Source organism: Astyanax mexicanus, chromosome 1 (genome assembly GCF_023375975.1).
Source record: "Astyanax mexicanus isolate ESR-SI-001 chromosome 1, AstMex3_surface, whole genome shotgun sequence".
In the NCBI taxonomy this organism is placed as follows: Eukaryota; Metazoa; Chordata; class Actinopteri; order Characiformes; family Acestrorhamphidae; genus Astyanax; species Astyanax mexicanus.
The window spans coordinates 90,528,852-90,550,011 of NC_064408.1; the positions used below are offsets into that span (position 1 = coordinate 90,528,852).

Genomic DNA, 21,160 nt, shown 5'->3' on the forward strand with positions numbered 1-21,160 from the left:
TAAGTATCATTCTTTACTACACCCAGTCAATTTTACACCGTAGTTCTCCTTTAAATGGCATATCTACATCCAATACAATGAGGTGTACAAGTGGGTCATAAATAAAATGTATCTGTGAAAATGTATATATAAACATTACTATACATATATTGCACATTTATAAAGATGCATTACAAATTTGTAATAAACCGTAAATCCAGAAAATACAGAACACATGCATTACACACAGGATATTTTACTTAACACCAATATAAATCACTTATCCTTATCATATTACCCCCTGCACTTTGGCACATATGTTGTGTAAATGTAGTGCATTTATTGTTTTTGAGATTTCAGTTATAATGGTCTCTGTACGCATTTATTTTATTACATTTACATTATATTTTACATCTTTGGTTTAACTTATATTTAAAATCTAATATCTTTATATTATTTGCTATTGTTTCATAAGCTGTGAAGAATCAATGAAGTATGTTTGTTTAAATTTGTGCAGTGCAAGTCTTTGATCTGGAAACAGATGGCCTCTAGTAAAAGATTTTAAAAAGAGGCTGTGAGATTAGGTGATGGGCACATGAATGGAAACTGCTGTAACTCTGGTGTAACAGATCTATTCTTCTGTTTGTTCTGTTCAACAGTCTAAAAATTTGGCAGCTATCAGCAGTCCCAGTGCGATCTCAGGAATGATGGGGAATTCTGGGAATTTCTGTGGAGCTGTTTGTGTAGCAGCCTTTGTAAATGAAGTACATGCACACTTTGGAGAGCATGCGGGATGGGATCTCTCAGAAGCATATTTGTTATTTTTGGTTCATATCAAAATACATTTTTACACAGCCATTTTCTAAACCCTGTTTATACATTAAAATTAAACATACCTGTAAAAGTAACCTCATTCTAAATTTATTATCTAAATATTTTTGATAGTGAAAAGTTCATTGCTCTTTTAAAAAGTGTGCTTGTATTATAATTATTTTGTATTATCATTGCCATTTTATCTTCTTAAAATGATCATATTATTGTTTATTATTTGTAGGACAATACAGCAACTGAAACATCTACAGTACAGCAATACCAACTTTTTAAATGTTCAATAATCAAAAAGTAAATAAAAATTATCTGTTTGGAGATGGCTAATATTTATGCAGTCATAAGTGAATTTCAGTGGACACACCACAGAAAACATTGTGCTGGTTGAAATATCTGACAGCAAATAGTTTAATTTTTAAACAGCAAGCAAAAGTTTGTTTTTATGTCCTAAAAACAATGAAAAATGAGACACATCCTGCAAACATTTGCCCACCCAGTAAAGCTAACTGTCAGTCTTTTAGGTCTGTGTACTGAAAAACAAATCAGAGTTCCCTTTAAATATTTTCTGTACAGGATAAATGACATGAATGAGTAGGTGTATGTACAGGTGTTTCCCTTTAAAGTATTAGAGCTGGGACGATTATGTTTGTATAAGAAACGTCTTGCCCAGAATAAAAAAAGCATATCAAAGGCAGGTCTATTTTTACAATGTCTTTATTATTTTTTTTTCTAATTACAGACTTATGGGTTAAAAATAAAAATAAAAAAGCAAAAACATTTTTTTTTTCCAAACCCACTCCCCATCTCAAAAAAGAAAAAAAAAAAAGCCCAAAAGAAAAAAAATTAAAATAAAAAAGGAAAAAAAAAAAAAAAAAAAAAAAATCCCTCTCCACACAAATCTCCCAACACCACCCTCCACCCTGCCCTGCCCTGCCTGCCCCTCCTGACCAATAAAAGCTCTGCACCCTTCCTTCTTTAAACAGCAGATTCCTGTGGCCCCGCGCATTAGTCCTCGAATCGTGCCGAGCTGCACGGTGCGCTGGCAATTTTGGGCCCTAAATGTTTTGTTCTTCCCCCCTTTAATAAACCCCTCTCTGCTCCTGCCTTGATCACTTCCCTCGCCAAGGTAACCAGCTGCTGCTATCGTGGCTTAGCTCTCACTATATAAATATGTGGTGGATGTGTGTGCATATAGTGTGTGTGTGTCGGCCTGATGCATGTCAGCCTATGTGGTGTGTGTGTGTGTACTGGTGTATGTGTGTGTGTAGGGGGGCGTGTGTTAAAGCTTCAGCGCTTGTTACTGTAGTAAATGCCACCAGCAGTGGGCCGGTGGTCACCCTGCCCCCCTCCCCCACCACCCCACACGGACAGGATGGGGTGAGTGTGTATGGCGGGAGCAGAGAGAGATAGAGACGCCGCCGAGACAGTAGGGGGTGCTGCGGCCACAGGGGGAGGGGTGGTCAGCCTCCACTGGTCCTGAAACCTGAAACGACAAGAAGTGGTCTAGTACACACAGAGAGATAGAGAGAGAAAGAAAGATATATAGAAAGAGAGAGAAATAGAGAGAGAGAGAGAGAGAGAGAGAGAGAGAGAGAGAGAGAGAGAGAGAGAGAGAGAGAGAGAGAGAGAAAGAGAGAAGTGAGAGCAAGAGAGCTAGAGGATGGTTTTAAAAGGAATCAGAAGGTAGGACAATGTAGGGATTTTTTTAAAAGGAAAAGAAACATATAATAAAAACTAGAAAACAATCCGGTCATGCCTGAGGATGCTATTGAAGAAAGAAAATATTAAGAATAGTATTAAGAAAAATTATAATAAACAAGTGACTCAAACTCTGAACTATTAGCCACCGTCTGTGATGGAGGATGCAGAACGCAGGTGAGCAAGGGCTATAAAAGCAAGAAAAGAAGAAATGAGAGAAGGGTGATGAGTGCAAAAACGTGAGGATGGGGTGAGCGTCAACGTTCCAAAAGCGCACAGAAGAAACAAAAGGAGTATGAACCTCCAATACCACAACTTAAAAACTAAAACAACAACATTCTTGCTATAGGAATTCACACAGTCACAGTACATTTAGAAAAAGAAAGTAACATAATAATAATAATAATAATAATCTATGTTTTCATTTGTGTTAGGGAACATTGAGTGGGCTGTGTGGTTTCTCTCTTTTTTTCTTTTTCTTTTCCTCGGTGTGAAGAACTCACAGCCAGACAAAGGAGACACATCTGCAGCCTGAGATAACATCATCTTCTCCAATTTTGAGCACATGAAAAAAAAATGCCACCAAATTCTCCCCCACACGGACCGTTTCTGTACCTTACCAGGGTGACTGCAACACCTCCGCACACGCACGCGCACACACAATCGCACACTGAGGCCAGTCAGTCTGTCTGTCCAGGAGATGCTCTTTTCTCTCTTTTTTTTCTCTCTCTCTTTTTTTCTTTTTTGTCTTTTTTTCTTCTTTTTTTCTTCTTTTATTGAGAGGGGTGCTTTTTCTTTTTTTTTTGTCTAGGGACAGGAGGGGTGACAGTAAGGGGAAAATGGAGGGGTGGGGTGGGGATGGTGGGTGTGGGGTATTAGTAAGGGGAATACCACGATGTTGATCGCCCTCGGCCCCTGGAAAAGAGAGAGAAAAAGAGGGTGAGTTTTTTTTTTCCCGTTGAAGATGGACACCAATTTCTTTTTCTCTTTTATTTAATAAATTATAGTGTGTGTGTTTGTGTGTACCTACAGGGCTGAGGTAAACAAATGAGAAAAAAAATAAAAGCCATATGTTTTCGGTATACAATATTACCATTTATAGTGATGTATACCATCTCTTACTGAATAATATTCCGAATTTTTGGTTTAAATTTAACAAAAGGGGAAGCTCAAAGTAAAATGTAAGTAATAAAAAAATAAAAAGGTGTTAAAATGTGTTTGGGGACAGTGAAGGCATCCTCTCTCCCTCTTTATCTCTCTCTGTAAGGGCGCCTCCTGTGGTCACTGTAAGGGAGAGATCTGGGGTCAAGCTGTCCCCCAAAATACACACACACATGTATATAATCACAGGCACAGACATTCACTCTCATACATCCCATTGATAAGCAGTCTCCACAGAAGGACTTGGCCACAGATCACACATACAAATGCAGGAACACCCATTCAAGCAGCCATAAACTTACTAAACACAGTTTAACAGTCACACCCCCACCCTATACAAAAATAAAACAAATAAATCTACCCCACCCCAACCCAGCGTGTGCTGATAAAGGCACAGCTTAGAATATGAAAGTGGTTAGATACTGAAGTCAATATCAGGCTGCAGGAATGAACCCTCCATTCTGGAAGTGAAAGCTAGCTGTACTTAAATTCTGTAAATATCTTGGAAACAGTACAGGATCTAACAAACAAAAAGATGTGCTATTACAAAAGGCCTTTACAGGCATGACTTATTGCTTCCTTTTAAAATCTGCAATATATAGTTTGGCCAGAAGGTGGCATGTGAAAAAACTCCTAATGCTGTGTCACCTCCAGTAATGAGCCATTCTGATCAGTCAAAGTCAGACTTTCTGCACCAGAATCTACATGCATCATTCTATACTAATAACACTACGACAAAACTAACAATACTATTTTAGCAACTACAGATACACCAACAAGGGGATTATTGACCACAGCAGATATTTTACAGACACATGAAAATAAAATCTTAATCCAATATTACTGCTTTAACATGTGGCTATTATCGGACAGAGACTCCACATCAGTATTAGAAAACAAAAATTGCATCTGTGCATTGCCGAATTTCAGCAAATAAGCATCAGCTTAGATCAACCAGCACAGCTACAAGTCCAACTATACATGAAGGACTAATTAAGAAAGGAAAAGAACTAAAAATTTACTAAAGACGAAACCATGAACAGAAAGCATGGACTCCACACTGTAGTCTGAGTCTTTAGAACTAATTTACCAAATCTTGCCAAAGTAACATCACTCAGCAAATCAAAATGAACAAGTAAGGCTTTTAGGGAAAATTTAAGCATGCCAATCAAACGCAGGTGTTTTGATGAGTGAAATTATTGCAAGCATTCATGCAGGATGGGAAATGCTTTGTTTTAGTAACTGGAAAATAATAGCAGCTCTACCAAACATGCAGGTCTGTCCATATGCGGTCCCAATTTGAACTAACCAAGAAATGTATTTAAGCCTAGATTAAAAGTATAAATAACTGCCTCAAAACAACACTAATGAGAGACTAACACCTCTGTTTACAGGTGCTAGACATTACCCCATTCATAGTTTGAGCTTTGATAGGCCAGTAACAATCAGCACTCAATTAAAAACTATTAGGGTGGTGGATCACTTTAGACTTAATGGCAGTATGTGACACTGGTACAAGTGTATCTGGCACTGTCGTGTTACTGGGGTTTTACACACATTGTCACTGATATACCAACGGGTCCAGCACCCCAAAATAACCAGACACAAGCAGCTCTGTAGTCAGAACCTGATTAATAGTAAGAGGAGAGCTGAGACAAACTGCACGGTCACAGAATGGCTACAGTCTCTGACTGTACACCAGAAAGGTGTAGATACAAGAGAAGGGTATTTATATTGTGTGTTAAGTTAATATAAAAACACCCATGTTCGTCTCAAATATTCCACACCATAAACAGATGCTTAATAAAACCAATTGGTTAAACTACAAGTCTTCAACTTCTAAAGATGGTTTGGGACCTCTAATGTACTTGAGGAGGATAAAGATATGCTGACCCTTCATTAACCTGGCCTGTTCAATTTCCTGCTTCGTTGGTCTGTGTGTTAAAATGTAGGACAAATGTGCTGGTAAGTGTGGTGCACTACAGCACTCACCTGAAGGCCCGTCCTCTGCCTCTAGGGGGCGTGTAGCCGCTGTAATACCGAGCCCGAGATGAGGAGAAGTTTCCCCCGCGTGAGCGGAAGCGGGCCCGTGGGAACCCGCGGTCTGTGGTGCTGATTCCGGGCCGATTTGTTCTCTTGGCCCCAACCTTTAATGTAACAAACATTTAAGACAACTTACTCAAGTATGAACAAAATATATAAAATAAACAATACTGTTTATAGACACAGAGTATGGACAGTGGACATTCAGATAAACAAGTAGCAAATTAGAACCTTACTGTAAATACCATGTAATAAATGACTGCAATTTAAAAATCACAAAACTCCAACATCATGGTATAACTTAATTAAAGAATACACCTGTGCCTCAAGTGTTAAATGCAATATTTATACTGCCAAGTTCTATACTAGTTTAGTTGTGTATAGATATTCCCAAGCATTTCCCATTAAAACTTATTTTTGTTTCAATATTCACCTTTATCTGCCTGCCTCGGAATAAGGACTCGTCCAGTGCCATGGCTGTCCTAACAGACTCCTTGTCTGCAAACTCTATATACGCAAACCTAAAATGTGAATGGGGAAAGTAATTTAAGAAAACAGACAGATGCAGCGCAACAAGTGTATAAATGAAAAAAAAAAATAAACATAGAAAAATGGCCCAGGATATTAGCTTACACCTGGCCAGCTGCTTTAGTACTTTAGTAGGGGGACACCAACAGATGAGATCTGAATCATTGACAAGTGGCATGCCCAGCCTGCAGCACTTCTTCACCAGCAGCTCATTTTAGGGCCCATCCAGGTGTCGTCAAATGTCACTGCTGCTTATACAGACGGGTGATGTCCACGCTGTCTGTAAACGACTGGCTCATTAATCCCATATATAAAGACTGGTTGGCTAAAGGAGCTCTAATGCATAAAGGTCACATTTTGTGTACTTTGTGTAAAATTGTTTGACATCAGTCATCTCATTAAGAATACTGGATGAGTATGTGCCCACCCTCTGTATCTATATTGTATTTGTAACACAATAAAGCAGTCAGGCTGCCCAACTGCTCATTAAATTGTGAGGGAGATTTAAACTAGTTTTCTGAAGTTTAAAAATCAAACAGAGGGATCATTACTGTTGCAGCAGTGGAAAAAAAGAACTATCCTGCAGCATTTACATACATGATGTATTATGTTTAGACATAAACGATTGAGCTTTGATTGCCTTTAATGTGTTTACATTTAGTAAAACCATATGATTTATCCTCGATTTCCTTAACTACAGGTATGTTCGAGATCTGTTAAATTGTTCTACTTTGTTTTGCCTTCTAAGTTTTGGCCATTTTAACAATTTGTGTAAAAATAATAACAGTTTTTTAAACTGGAAATAACTAGCCATATTAGAGCTGGGCGATATGGGAAAAAATCTTATCACGATATAGTTTTCCATATCAGTCGATATCGATATGTATCACGATATAAATCAAATCACTTTGTGTCACACTTAAAGGTTTGTTTTTATTAGTGAGAGAATAAGGGAGTGATGGAAGTTTTATCACAATATTTTTTTCTGTATCTCCATAATTATTAGGGCTGGCCCGAATAGCATTTTTTGAGCTCCGGATATTTGGCAGTAATTGGTAGCGAATATTCCAATATTAGTTTTTAAAAAAAACAAATTAATCATGAACGCGAGCCAGAACCCGAGCTTGAACGTCAGCCTGACTCAGGCGCTGCATGAACTCGGGCTTTTTTCCAATTTTTTCCAATTTTCCATGACTGAAAAAAAAACTTGGGCTATAAGCTCAATATTAAATATTTCGTTTGTTTAGAAATTATTTTATATTCTTAAACCATGTTAAATTATATTAGATTAGTAGGGCTGGCCCGAATAGCGTTTTTTGAGCTCAGAATATTGGGCACTGATTGGCAGCCAATATTGGAATATTTGTTTTTAAAAAGACGGATTAAAAACTGATTAAAGTAAAACAAAAATTGCAACTCGGCCCCTTTAATTCACCACAAAGTTTTCCAAGACCCAGCCGGAAAAAAAAAGATTTCCCACCTTTTCCTCAGCTGGGTCGGGCTCAAAAAATGATTTGTGATAGGCTGTTTTTTGGTTTGTTTGTTTAAGCACTTAGGCTTTTGTACTGCTGCAGTGCAATATTTAGATTTTATATTCTGAAATTCGTTAGGTTTTATTTCTTTTAGCATTTTGAACTTTTTTTCCAATTTCAAATTTATTTTTTTCTGTTCGTTATGTTCTATCGGTCCTTGCGTTTTTTGTAGTTGAAGTTGAATTTAATATTGAAGTTCAATATTTCTAATTTATATTTTGAAATTCGTTAGATTATATTTATTATTGTATTTTGAGCTCACTTTAGTTGGTTATTTTCCAAATTCATATCTATTTTTCTGTTATTATTAAATGTTATTAGCTTATTAGCTTAGCTTGTCATTTAGCATACAGAACTTCTCACGGATTTTTAATGAATGTTGATTTATTAATTTAAAAGCTGTACCTTATTAAAAGTATTTTAAGCCAGACAGACACTGTGTGATTTTTTAATGAGTTTATCTGCACTTTTAAATGGTTTGTCCTGTAGGAAACGCACACGATTTGTATGCTGACACTGTTGTCTGACTGAGGAGCTGCTTTCCGTCAAATGCAGCCTGTAGGCAGGAAAAAATCCAGCCAGAACCGACCATATCATGAGCCAGTTTTAAAGCCAGTAATTTAGTAGAGCATTAAACTACAAATCTGAGATGTACCTGCTGTACTTCTTAATCTCTGCCCCCAAAACGGTCCATTAACTTGCTTGACAGACGCGTCAAATCCCCCGCGAGCACGCGCGGCGCACAGCGCACCGATTAATTCATGCGTTGAGCTTTAAACGCGCAGCTGAGCTGTAATTGGGGAAATATCACAAAAATCACAGTGTGATTTGTTACATTAAAAAAAAGACCATTTTCTTCCGCCTAATCTGAGAGGAAAGCGGTGTTCTCGACCGGCCCGAGTTCATGCAGCGCCTGAGTCAGGCTGGCGTTCAAGCTCGGGTTCGGGCTCGCGTTCAGGCAGATAATCTAAATGATAAATGATTTTGTGTTTTTGCACTTGGGCCATAAGCTCAATATTAAAAAGTTCGTTTGTTTAGAAATTATTTTATATCCTTAAACCATGTTAAATTATATTAGATTAGAGGAAAGTCATTTAGACATCATTCTTAAGGTGTTTTTGTCCTGTTACCGCTCCGCAAAAAAACCTCTTCCTTTAATCCGCGCCCCACATACACATTTTTGCAGCACCTGCCCCGAGGTCCTAATATAAATTGAATTAATTACATTTAGTGCTTAAAATTTACTTAAAATTTATTTAAAACGTGCTGAACAGTGCGGCCGTTTATTCCCAAAGTACAAACACTATGGTTGTTTGCGTGTGTCGGGCCATACTCCACTATTCTTTAGGGTTTTTTGTTGCATGCATGAGAATAACTATTACAATTTTCTTAACTATTTATTAATTTGCTCCAGCGTCTTCTGGATTGATTACACGTTGTGTTTTCGTTGTTTGCCGCGCCACTTAGACGGAAATGGAAATGAATGTTTATCGAATTCTATTGCACAGGCTTATCATCGTCATCGAGGGAAAAATTATCGCGAAACAAATCGATATCGTTATATCGCCCAGCACTAAGCCATATGCATGGTCTAATAATGACATCAAACGCTGCTTTATACATTCTGAAAAATGGCTCTGCACTGCTCCTTTAGGTGTTCTGATACGTTTTCGCTCACAATGTATGGTGCACATCCCGGAATCTCTAAGCGCCACAAACAGTCACAAAGATTACCAATGTCTGTAAATATTGAGTTGAATCTCTGCACTTTGATTGTTCCAAAGACACTTTTACTCAACAGCTCATTCAAAATTTATAACTGCACAGAACATTTGCAAATTGTCTAAACGGAAACCCTGCTAATGACTTGTATAGTGTAAAAGATTTTCCCCAGTCTAAGAGTCGGGACAGTACTTTTAAACATGCAGCACCCAGCCAGACACATAGCTTGGCACAAGTAACAAAACCAATAGCTAAGAGTTAAAGAGGCTTTCTAAAGAAAATGACCCAATATTAACTGCGGTCAGGTTCAGGGTGCCTTGGTTAATATATTTACAGCAGCTTCCCATCCAGAGCTGCTTACTGTTGAATAGTGTTGAATAGAGCATTGATCTCAACCGCAAAATTCTTGGTCTGTACAAATTAATGTAGTAAATTATTAAAGTATTATACAGTAAAAATACAGTATGAGATGGACACATTAATGATGTATGTATACTTAATGTTGTATGCATACTGCAACTGTGTTTAGTGTTTATTGCTAAGATTGTCAGTGCATGTCACTAAAAAAATCTTTACAGGTGCTGTTTAACTGCATCTCGTGTAGTTCACAATATTGGAATAGCCTCAACTATTACAAACTGACCAAAATCAATGACCATATTTTCTAAATCTTTAAGTTCTAACACATTTAATATAGCCACCAAGAGATTTTCCACTACGTCCTTTATGCTCAAGAAAAAGATCTGATGTACACCTACTTTTTAAAAGCTTTAGTGTGTTAATCACAACGTAGCAAAGTAACAAATCACACTGATTGAAAAAAGTTTAAAAATGTTATTATCATGCAGCACTGGCCTGCACAGTACATGCATATAAGCTCCTTCACTTGTCCGCATTACATTATGGAGTTCTGTTATTAATAATAAAAGGCCTGTTTCCATGTTTCCACAATTTTGGCCATTAAAACAACTCAGAATTATAGTTAAAAAGGTCAGTTCTAAATAGGTAGGTATACATCAGGCTCATAATGACAGTTTATGGGGCGCTTAGGGCTTGAACAGAGCGTGCACAGCCTTGGGTAGTGTCAGGCTGGATTTTATGGGGACCTAAACTAAGCACTACTTAGTGTACACATTTATAACCAAAAGCATCATGCAAGAGTCCAGTTAGAGCAAGAGGGACAGCAGCATGTTGCCAGGTTTCAGTTCATATTGATCTTTTTTTAATAGCAACAATCTGAAGCACATGACCTGGATGCCAGTCCCTCTGCTAAAGGCACTAAACCTCTGGATGAAAGTTTGTTTTATTTAACCATTATTTATCCAGGCACAGAATTAAGAACAACTACTTATTTACAATGGCAGCCTGGCAAAGTACACAAATGAGCCTACTAGAAGGGTCATATTAAAAGAGATAATATCTTGAGCCAAAACAGCAATAAGAATTAGAACAATCACTCCTTTATAAGACTATTTAAGATTATCCACCTCATTCAACCAGACAGAACCTGCATTTGGAACAGCCTTAACTCTACTAGTCTAAACCGATGGATAAACTACATAGTAATCTGGCTAATACAATTTATCTAATGGGTCATTAGGCTGCATGTAACTATAGCTACAGTATGGTCAAATTATCTCTCTGCTCTTACAGTTTTTAAACTATTCTTACATAGCGCAGATGAATAATGTTACAAAAAGCCATTTTAAACACAAGTTAATGTTTCACTGCTGGGTGAAGTGGAAGCATTTTCCTATCATTTAAAGTAAATCTGCTTTAATTATTTATTTTTATCTGGGCCAGACTGAGTCCTAAACTAAATAACTAAAACACCAAGGTCCTGAAATTTGAAGTGTGTGCGCAAATTACCCTTTGGGGTGTCCTGTGAACTTGTCACACAAGATAGTGACTCTATTGACAGAACCACAGCCATGAAAGTGAGCCTCCAACTCTTCTGCTGTTGCACCATAATCCACCTAACAGAAAGAGGGGGGGGGGAAGTAGTTTACTCAAACTGACATACACAGGTCTTGGCCTCATTGTTTTAGATCCTGTTTGATACCACAAAACCTTACACTTAATTCTAATAGACGAATGTGTGTTACCAAAATGAAAATATGGATTGATTGGTTTTGTGTGTGTGTGTTTTTTTTTATGTACTACAACATTTAAGGTTCAGATTTCTTTACTTGTCTTTTTTTTAAAGTGTTTGTTTTAAAGGAAACAGTTTAAAAATAGCAACATGGTTATTTACGGTCACTTTTAGAGAAAATGCCAAATAAAAGCACAAATATCAGTTACAAATAAAGAAACAGACAGTCAGCAGCAAGTGTCCTTGAAGCACCGTTGCTTAGAAACACAAAAAACCCAAACCAACCGAACTATACAGAATACAAATCCCTTAAAATTTAACACAACTGGAGAATCTGTAATTAATTAGGAGAACCAAATTAACACAGCGCTCTTGATATTCATCACATGACTATTAAGCGTCATATATGAACTATTTGTATTTACACAAATATTTTATGAGAAAGTATCAATTAGACCCATAAAGCCTCATCATAACATTATATAATGTATAATAATGTAAAATAATGTTATGATGACGCTTTACTTCATGTTTCTGGACCTCATTCACACCTTTCAAATCAGAATAGCAACTAATTTCTACCAATAAGCAAACATTTAAACTGCATTAACACACAATTGAATGGTTCAACTGTCTATGGTGTAAGGGGTCACTGCAGTAAACAATATGTTATAAATCAAGTCTAATCCAATTAACTGAGCAATTATTTTACATCTGGAATGGTAAACTAAATACTTCTGCGTACATTTCCAACGTAAATGGATCTTCCGTCTGCTTCCATCTTCTCTTCAATGGACATGATGACAGGACCAGCTAGAGAAAAAGAAATGGGAAAAAATTATCCCTCTAAAACCTACTGATTTTAAACAGACAGTCAAAAAAATTGTATACATGTAATATTTAATTGAATATAAAAACTAAACTTTTTAATATATTTTTAGCAGGCACTGATACAAGTGTACAATCTTTTATACCACAGGGTTTAACATTTTGGCCCTATGTAGTGGACAAATCCCTTAAAAAAGAATTGACTTTTTCCCCCTCCTAGCTTTCTTCCCCTTTCTTAACCAAATCTAGGTTACTTTCTTGTGCGGTCATAAATCTTAGCTGACCCCATTGATTTTACACTCTGCATGCTCTAACGCAGTCCTATTTGTCAGCAATGTTAATGCGCAGTGTGCTCTTCATCCCCCCACCCCACCCCACCCCACCCCACCCCACCCCACCCCGTTAGCCCTCCTCCACACACCCCCAAAAGACCACACTCCCTCTTTCTCACCAGGTGGAGGACTGAGGTTCATCTGTTTCTCCACCTCGTTCTGAAGCTCCTTCAGTTTCTCCGCTTCCTCCTCCATCTCTCTCACTCGGGCTTTAATGGCCTCCAGTTCCTGTGGATTTTTAAAAGGAAAATGTAAATTTTAGATGGTTTGCATTTTATTGTTGTCATGATTTTTTTTTTTGCTTTAATTATTATTATTATGATTTATTAATCAGATTTTTTTGTCTGATGACTGAGATCTGAATAGTCTTTTAGTACAAACTCACAGCTTTAAAACATACATTAAATTAAACAGAATGGAACTACATAGAATTATGGTTTTGAATACCCCATTTTTTTATTGAGGACTGTCACTGTGTGCAATATTCATGCTAGACACAGAGACGAAATATAATTAAAGCTATTTATTATTTATTATATCGTCGCTGTCCTATGAAAAACACTTATCTCCATTTTTGTCGATTTTCAGTTTAGTACATAATTTGAACAGACAAACTGTCTTTTACACTGTGTCAAAATTTCTTGATGAACGGACCAATAGAAACTCTTCAAAATTACCTGAAATAAACTCTTATACATTGACTTCCATTGAAAGTTTACAAGTTTTTTTCCCTCCCCTGTAAAGTTGCTGTTTTGGAGATAAGTGTTTTTCATTGGACAGCGACGATATACACATGTATTATAATATATCATTTATTATATAGACACTTTTAATCATATGTAATGTTATTTTTCATGGTCTGAATAAACAGACTCACCAGATTCACCAGCAGTTCCAAATTAAAATAATGAAGCAGTGTTGACCGATAATTCAGCATTTAAATGCCTTTAAATACTAAACAGACCATGAATATTAATCAGTCTCCCCAGCGGTGATGTACAAACTGACAAAAATGTCCAATAATTCTTGCAACAAAACATTACTACAAATAAGTTGCCACTTTAGGTAAACGTTCCTGTTCTGACATATGCAATAACAAATTTGATATTCACTCTCTCTCACACACACACACACACACACACACACACAGACACACACACAATGTGGTGTTAACGTAACACTAGAATTACTTCAGCACTATAGGCCATTCCAAACTTTAACCCAAAGGTCAAATTATAAGATCCTTGTAGAATTGGAAGTTATAACAATAAGAATATAAGTAACAAGTACCAATATAATTCCAGTATCGATATAAACAGTACAACAACTGCTCTTGCAGTATGTAATCCCACACTGATAGAGCTGATATACATATACTGATATTTTCACAGACAAGTATTTGACAGGCTAATAAAATGCACCAACAGCGGCAGATTCTCATTCAAATATTTTTTTATGTACAGTTAAGTGATTGATTTTTTTTCACTGTACAGTTGAGTAAGAGTACTTGCATGGACTGATAAAGACTTCAATATGTTTATTTAAGCATATTGTGGATATAATAAGATAATTTATCACAACACAATAACATTCCAATATATTGCTAAGATCTAATACAACACAAAATATGTTACTGTCATATCGTTTAAAATGCAGCCCTTCACTTCAAGTGCATTTAATATCAGAAAGAGCTTTTTTTCTTACTTCTAAAGAATTACATAAATTACATTTTAAACAGGACTTTTAAACAGTACCTTTTTATGGAAATAATTAAGATTTTCAAATTCAAATTTTGGCCAACTAAATTATAAGACTGAAAAATGAATACCAAACCATGACATAAATCTAAAATATTGTGAAAATTGTGTTCGATATTCAGCCTTTAGCCAAACATTTACTATTGTTCAGCAATTTTTTTTAGGTGCAAACAAATAGCAAGAAACTATATTCTTCTGTAAAAACTATTTACTTTTATGTGTATATATATAAAAAACACAAGTCTTCAAATATCAACACTTAAATTCGAATATGTACTAGTGTGAGAAGCATTTTAACTTAAAATTGGAGCAGTTCTCCCATATTTAAGTTAAAAATAAACAACAATCGAACAACAGAAATGTAGAAATTTATACAATTTTGTAACAGTTGTTAAGAAAATTAATTTTGGCTGCTGGTTTTATATTGTCATTAAAATAAAAAGAGCCAAAACAACCCTAAAAGAAATGCAAGCCAATATACTCATTCGCTAGTAATGGATAGCACTTAAGCAAATCAAATTTTAGATTAAATACGAGGCATGCCTTCACACTAGTCCTAATGAAAACAGTGCATGCTAAAGCAAATTAATTCTAGCGGTAAGATTTCTCTCCTGCGGTAATCGCCGGTGTTAGAACGGATTGATCAGTGGTTAATGTGTAACACAGGGCTGTGTTCAGGCGGGTGTGCGGCTGTGTGGATGCTGAGGGCTGATCCAGGGCGTGATGCTCTTGTGGCAGTGCTGCATTGCAGGGCAGCAGGATCCGACCATGCTCCATCCTAGGACAGCACAGCAGCAGCAGCATCATCCCAGAGCCTCTGCCAGCATACATCACCATCAAACCCACACAGGCCGCGGTTTATTAATCGCATTTTCTCATTTAAAACACTGATCCATCACTAATAACCGAGTCTTAACCGTCGTTTATCACACGGTGGAGTCTGTGTGCTGGTGTGGGAACAGACAGCACATGTGTAGGTTAGCTGTGTGTGAGCGAGTCAGCGCCTCGCGTGAAACGAGCTATAGCGGAGGTTCTACATGGAGACACACACCTCTCTAAAAACGAACCGCTCACAGATAAAATCTCAATTAAAACAAAGACAAAAACCTCTATGCACCTATATTTATTAACCTACAAGACAGTCGTTACCACCCGAGATGCACAAGAGACGCAAACAAAGAAACGGGTCGTCCTGCATTAGCCATCAAAAACACCGCGATTTAACCCTTTAAACACTTCTGGAACAACACAAATAATCAGATTATAATAATTATCAGACACAAGGAGTAGAAACGACCCGCGGACTGATCGCGGGAGCTCGCTGTCGGACTCGCCGGCAGAAAATCAACAGAATCCGAGCTAAACGCTAGTTAGCGTTAGCAAGGTTAGCTAACTTCAGCTAAAACCACGCTAGCCACTAGCTAGTTAGCAGCTAGCCTGACCGTTATTATAAAACCCAAACGGGTCTTTTTAACTACGTAGCGTTGGTTAGCTAACTCGCTAACTCTCTAGTTAGGTTTAAACCCGACAAATGCGCAGCCGCGCCTCTCCCCCTTTCCTCCCCCTTTTTAATAAAATCTACACGAACATCGTCCGTTTCTTCGCCTCGGTCCGCAGCTAAACCCCGCAGTCAGCGCTTTATTATGGCGGCCAGGCTGCGGCTCGGTGCTGCGGGCTGATGCGTTTTTATATATGGTAAAAAAGAGGCGTCGTGTTTACCGTGCTCTGTCTTTAATTCGGATTTTTTTTCGCCTTAAAATCTGCAGACAGGCTCCCACGGCAGCGGTAATGGCGGCCCGTGTCCTCCCCTCGCCCCCCCACCGTCTCTCTCGCATCTCCGTTTCGGATTTTTTTCTGCTCGGTGTTTTTTTTTCCCACTCTCTCTCCCTCTCTCTCACGCACACTCTCTCTCTCTATCTGTCTCTCTCTCTCACACACACACACACACACTTTCTGTCTCTCTCACACTCATTTCTCTCACATACAATATCTCTTTCTGACTCTCTCTACCTCTGCCAGAAAAGGAGGAAAATGCCAGCTTACCAGTATTATTTCGACCGTTTATTTTAACAGAAGAAAGCTGGACTTTTTGTGTTTTATATATAAAACCTATAGGGAAATTATACATGTTATATAAAACCTATATGGCAAAGCTAAAGTTTGATGGATGTGAGGGAGTGTGACGGGATCTTTACACTATAGATTATAGACTTACAGCTAAACTACCTGTTTCTGCTGTTTGACAATACGTCAAACAGCAGGCCTGTGTTTAACTGATAATAGCTTTCTATCTGTTGAACTGGTGGTCATCCAATTGTGGCTAAAATATATAAATAAAAAAAGAAAAAGGAATTTCTGTGTCTGTCTCTCCCTCTCACACACACACACACACACACACACACACACACACACACACACACACACACACACACACACACACACACATTTTCTCTGTGTCGGTCTGTCTCTCTGCCCCCCTCCTCCAGCAGAGCCAGAAACTACAACGCTTTGCGCCAAAATGGCGGCTGGGCAGCAGCTACGCGCCAAACCGCGGGCTGGGAGCCGGAATGGCGACAAGAAAAAAGAAAAAAAACATCATAAAATCAAACTTTAAACACACCACACTCCGCCAAAAATAGTTTTACCGTAGCTAATCCACCACAACAAACACACAGTGTATCAAACACGCTCAGCCGACGGGATTAACTAGGCTAGTATGTTAGCCAGCTAACCGACCGACCGAGCACACTGCCATAACCCCCGTCCTCCCCGACCTAACCTAGCTAGCGCTAGCAAGTAGCTTCACTACTACCCACCCACACCCGCCCGCCACTCACCGGGTCTTCAATAGCGGCCTCTCCCTCCTCCAGCCCTGGCTCCTCATCGCCCACGCCCGGGTCTTCCAACTCCGGATGCCCGGGGTCCGAGTCCAGCAGCGATTCATCCGCCAGCCCGTTCCCAAACTCAGCCATGCTGCCCGGTTCCCGCTGCTCCACTCCTCCTCGCCTCGTGGTTGTGCGGTAAGGGCCCGACTCACCCCTTGGGGGGGCAGATAGTGGGGCAGGAGGGGCAAAAAAAAATCCTCTCACACACACACTCACTCACACAACGGAGGGGGTTAGCTAAAGAGGAATAAAGGCCTTCAAAAATCTCACACCGTTTTCTTGTAAGCCTCCCTCACGCGCAGGAGCAACAGCTGCGTAAACCGGTTTAAACCCCCCCGTAATATAAAATAACACTAAAACAATTCCTCTTATTTCACATCAACATGTTCAGAAAGCCTCGTGTGTTTTATTCGCTGCGCCGCGTCTTCCAGAACACTAATGCCAGCCATGGGCGGGGACTACACTCACTGCAGCCACGAACTCCCACGCCTATTGGTCCACTCCGCGGCCCGGACCCGCCCCCGTCGCATATGCCGAGCTTCTATTGGCTGCGCGACTGTGCTCAGGCCGTATCAGTTTTACAATGCAGGATCTGATTGGACTAAGGCGTGTCAGTCATGGATCACACTGTTGAGGAAGGGGGGAGCGTTCAGCAGCTGCTGCGTGGCACAGCGTTTACGATTTTTATAACTATCAGATAACCTACAACAATAATAATAACAATAACAATAATATGGTAAAGACGTGACATTCAAGGTACTAGATATAGAATACCTGTATTTCGTGGAAAAACAATATTATTATTGACTTATTTTATCATTATTTACACAAACTGTTTTGGATTGACAGAGCACTTGGTACTATTGTATGAATTGATATAATTGATGTTTCTTATTTACATTAAATAAAATGTATTTTTTGGGGGGAGTTTTCAAACATAACTACATTTTTTTGTCTTGTTTTTTTTATGTCTATGTAATTCTATCTGTACCTCTTGCTACCTTTTGGGTATACTAATAATTCTTTTTTATTTATATTTTATCAGTTTTATTTGAATTGAAAACTAAAATTTTAGACAATACACTGTTTTTATCTATATAGAATTACACTGCCGGACCAAAAAAAAGAGTCATCACCTGGATTTAACTAAGTAAATGGGTAAGAGCCCCCCATTGGATAATTACTTCATGGGTGATTATGTTTCAGCTGGCAACAAGTTATTTAACCCTAACTGATGCAGTGAGCAGCTTCTCATTTGTTAAACAACCATGTGAAAAGACATTCTGTGGTTGTGGACAAGATGTTACTGTTTCAGAAGGATAAACATACTGGCATGCATTAAGCAGAGAAAACATCTAAGGAGGTGATGAAACTACTAAAATCAGGTTAAAAACTGTCCAACACATTATTGAAAAGTGGAAGGACTGTGGGGAAACATCATCTTTGAGAAAGGAATGTCATCGGAAAAAATATTGAATTATACTCAAAAGTTTGGTAAAAAATCAAATCATAGAAAACAACACTAGATCTCAGGGCTCTGTTTAATAGTGAAAGAAAGATAATTTCCACACATACAGTGCGAAGGGAACTCGCACTGGATTGGGATGAAAGAGCTGTGTAGCCTTAAGAAAACCACTTATTTGAGTCTAACTGGCAAAAACTGCCTCAATTTGCTATGGTGCATAAAGGTTAGACGAAGATTGATAATGAAGATCATGTAGTCTGATGAGTTCAGATTTACCCTGTTCCAGAGTGATGTTCACACCAGGGTAAGAAGAAAGACGGCTGAAGTGATGCAACCATCATGCTTAGTGCCTACTGTACAAGCCTATGGGGCAGCCCTGCATTTGGTCAGGTTTAGGTTCAGCAACTTTATGTGCTGAAAGAATAAGGTCAGCTGACTACCTGAATATACTGAATGAGCAGGCTATTCCATCAATGGATGTTTTCTTCCCTGATGCCAGGATTCATCTGGCTCAAATGGTGAAAGAGTGGTTCAGGCAGCATGAGACTCATTTTTACAACCAGAGTCCAGACCTGAACCCCATTGAGAATCCTACCCTACATTTCCTGAGGTCCACTCATTGCTTGTGCATAATAATAAAACAAGAATTGTACATTCTGTACTGTTTATGGGCTATGTTCTTATTGGCTGCCCTGTAGTTATGTTTCTGTGAAGTGCAGGCTGAGATTTCCCCCTTTTTGAAAGACCAAAAAAAAAAAAGTCTATTTCTAGGCTTAACACCCCTGTCTGGGATACTGAGTGTATATGTCTAAAAGATTGTTGAAATCTTTTTAATAAGCACACAGTGTTTCTAGTCCCTATTTTTAATTGAATAGGACTTTCTAAAGCAGATGAACTTAAACCTATCAGGACTATGACTAACACCAGGTGTGATATAGAGGGGTATATAGAGCCCCCAGCATTGAGCTTTGGAGTAGTGAAATTGTTCTCTGGAATGACGGTGCTGCAGTCAGTACTATTGGGATGAGTTGGTAGTTGGGAAGCAACAAAAAAAATAGATATTCTCTATATCTAAGTTCAATCTTTCTAAAACATGTTTTACTGAAACTTCTCCTGAAACTTCCTTTTCCAACTCAACCTGTACTCTGAATTAGATTGCGTGCAAACAGTGTAAATCACTAATGATCCTTTGCACCCTGGTCATCAGCTGTTTCAGCTTTTCCCTTTAGACAGGATCTGTAGACAAATGAAGACATCACACTAATAAACAGTTCCTGCTCAAAAGCTTTCCTGTACTTCTTCTATTCTGTTCTCTATGATGTCTCTTATACTACTCATACTACTATTGCTGTTCTCAGCCCTTTAAACACCTTTATATGCATGTATAGCTCTGGAAAAAATGAGACCACCCCAAACAGTGTCTCTACAGGTATGGCCACCACTTTAACAAAAAGCTGAGCTATGTAAATTTCTGTCACTGCAATGTTTGCATGCTCCATGTTTAAATTCTCCACATTGTTAATGTCATGCTATAATTTCTTTAGAAACAAAAGAAATTGCACTGTTTTTTTAAACTAATGTAATAGAGGCAAATATCTGCACAGTATTATTTCATTTATTTCAATCTCTAACACAGAATGCATTATTAATATCATTATACATGTTCAATCACTGACTTTATGTACTTCAAAATATATGTTTTGTATATAAACGTAGGAAAATAAGAAAATATAGCTTTCTTCCCCAAATACCATGCAGCCCTAAGATTGAGTAATATCTTGACATCTTTGCATTGTTTTAGGTCTGACTGACTGACTCTGAGAAGTTGTAACTTCTGCAAATAAACACTTCAAATTGTATTATTATTACTTAAATAAATGAGAAATGTTGTCAAGGGTTTGTATAATTAAAGAAACGTTTTACAAAATGACATGCCTATAAATAGTATAACCAGAACTCAAGTCTTTGAATAAAAAAAAAAAAAGAATTTGATTATGTGGAGTGGTCTCAATTATTTCCAGAGCTGTATGCATATAACATATATAACAGTCTCTGTTAACTTGTGTCTGAAATGCCTATTATGTCTTACTGTGCACTGTGACAGCTACCGTGTGACCTTAAGCAAATACTTGTATGCACAAACATATTTAACCAATAAAGCCAGATTCTGATCCACATGAATACTTGTGGTATATATGTATTTGATGCTTTAAATGGCTGTAGATGAGTAAAACAATCAATATCCAATTATAAACCACAAGGCAGTTTAACCAAAACATAGATTGTAAATTGACATTTACAACCTTGACA

General features: G+C 37.9%; 1 protein-coding gene across 3 annotated transcripts; it reads right to left on the reverse strand.

Annotated features, from left to right (window-relative positions):
* Positions 1–1,505: 1,505 nt before the first annotated feature.
* pabpn1 (poly(A) binding protein, nuclear 1) lies at positions 1,506–17,829 on the reverse strand. 3 transcript variants are annotated; one of them, XM_022683906.2, is made up of 7 exons: positions 17,338–17,829; positions 12,863–12,971; positions 12,329–12,396; positions 11,361–11,467; positions 6,143–6,230; positions 5,659–5,813; positions 1,506–2,290 (listed from the first exon to the last, which is right to left on the reverse strand). In XM_022683906.2, exons 1-7 carry the CDS (start codon positions 17,470–17,472, stop codon positions 2,095–2,097), a joined length of 858 nt encoding a protein of 285 aa, XP_022539627.2. In that variant the 5' UTR covers positions 17,473–17,829; the 3' UTR covers positions 1,506–2,094. The 3 variants fall into 3 exon arrangements, with proteins under 3 accessions (XP_022539627.2, XP_049341423.1, XP_049341422.1); XM_049485466.1 differs by lacking the exon at positions 17,338–17,829 and adding an exon at positions 16,220–16,347; XM_049485465.1 differs by lacking the exon at positions 1,506–2,290 and adding an exon at positions 3,295–3,420 and having other exon boundaries at positions 17,338–17,827.
* Between the last annotated feature and the right edge of the window lie 3,331 nt (positions 17,830–21,160).